At 49.2% G+C, this 1439-nt stretch overlaps 1 protein-coding gene across 1 annotated transcript; it reads left to right on the top strand.

Moving 5' to 3' along the window:
• Positions 1-690: 690 nt before the first annotated feature.
• CGCS363_v012227 (uncharacterized protein) lies at positions 691-1133 on the top strand (the record flags this gene model as incomplete). Its single annotated transcript, XM_036644076.1, has 2 exons — positions 691-765; positions 822-1133. The coding sequence occupies 2 exons, from the start codon at positions 691-693 to the stop codon at positions 1131-1133; spliced, it is 387 nt and encodes a 128-aa protein (XP_036490742.1).
• Between the last annotated feature and the right edge of the window lie 306 nt (positions 1134-1439).

The following is a 1439-nucleotide window of genomic DNA, read 5'->3' as shown; positions in this document are numbered from 1 at the left end:
CGTCAATGGTAATCGGACAAAGGCTAGCTCGTCAATTTCCCGTCTTCGCATCGTAACTTCGCCCGGGTTCGCCTTGGAAATGGGAAACGCTGAAGGAATCCCGCATGCCTCGCCGCACAGCTGCAGCAACATCGCGCATTCGACTGACGTTTGAGTGGGCGCCACCACAGAATTCGCGGCGAATCAAAGCTGAGAATATTTGAGTTGCGCTTTTCGGGCAACAGTCTCCCATGCTACCTGCACATCTTGGCAGCCTGAACGGGACGCCCAGTCCAGCTGTTGCGGTTCTTTGCACCAACCTGAGAGGAGTCGGAAACATGTTTCCAAACTCGCGATGTCAGCTGTCTTGACAAACCTCCATCATGCTTGTTCCCACGTCTTCTGTCATCCCATACTCATTTGGAAAAGCACACAGCAATATTTACCAACCGAAATAACAAGAGCAATCCCATTACATCTCGTGTCATTTTGACGTCGGCAAGATTTGCCATGTATGAAAGGGCTCTCCATGGCTCTGCCAGTGATGATGGAAAAGCCACCCAGCCTGCGACAGAATATCGAATGCTACAGAGCTGTCGCGAACCCCATAATGGCAAGGGTTCGCAAAACATTCACCGCGATGGAAAAGACGGTGGACACCTTGTCTCGTGGAGACCATTAATATTTGCCCGACTTCTCCTTGCGTGGCTCATGATATTCGGGGTTCTTGTCACCGCTAGGAACTTTTCGCCGGATGGACTGAGCACTTGGACATACTACTTCCCCGTATGTAACACCGTTCTGCCACTAATCCATTACGTTCACTGACTCTGAAAACATAGATTTGCGACCCGACGGATTGGCGACGTACCCCTCCGCAACGATTCAGATTCCTACCAAATAACCCATCATGCGAATCACAGATTGCGCAGCTGGTTGGTTTTGAAATACTTTTCTGGGCCAATGCTTTCAGCTTGCTTTGGAATTCGACCTTTGGGCAGAGACATGTGAGATGGGTGTTTGGAGTAACCGCTGCGGGAACCTTTATGACGATAGTGCGCATCCAAGACCCGTCCCCAGCTCTGCTGCTGGTGATGCCGTTTATCCTAAGTGTCTGTTCTTCCATCGGTTTCGTCGTAGATGTCGGCAGATAGAGCTTTCCCGCTTCAGCGATAGGTCACCATGAGAGGATTGAAATTCGATTATGAGGTTTCCAAGAACATCACCGGAATGCGATACCCCAGTTTCTGCAGGAATCAAGGGGATGGAGTTCATGTCGAAGTCTATGGCCCGGCTTCAAAGGGCAGAAGCATCTAAATTGTAAATAATGACAATGCTTCAAAACATATGTAGACACGCATGCCTACAGGTTTGTAACCGACTGCTCTGGCAAACCCACAGTGCTGTTTGTGTTCTATAATGTCACTTCTTAGCACACATGATGCAATTATCAAGTTGTA

This window comes from Colletotrichum siamense (assembly GCF_013390195.1).
Source record: "Colletotrichum siamense strain Cg363 chromosome Unknown KSG_Cg363_contig08, whole genome shotgun sequence".
In the NCBI taxonomy this organism is placed as follows: domain Eukaryota; kingdom Fungi; phylum Ascomycota; class Sordariomycetes; order Glomerellales; family Glomerellaceae; genus Colletotrichum; species Colletotrichum siamense.
The sequence above is the reverse complement of the archived record's forward strand: the minus strand, read 5'-3'. Positions and strand labels throughout refer to the sequence as shown.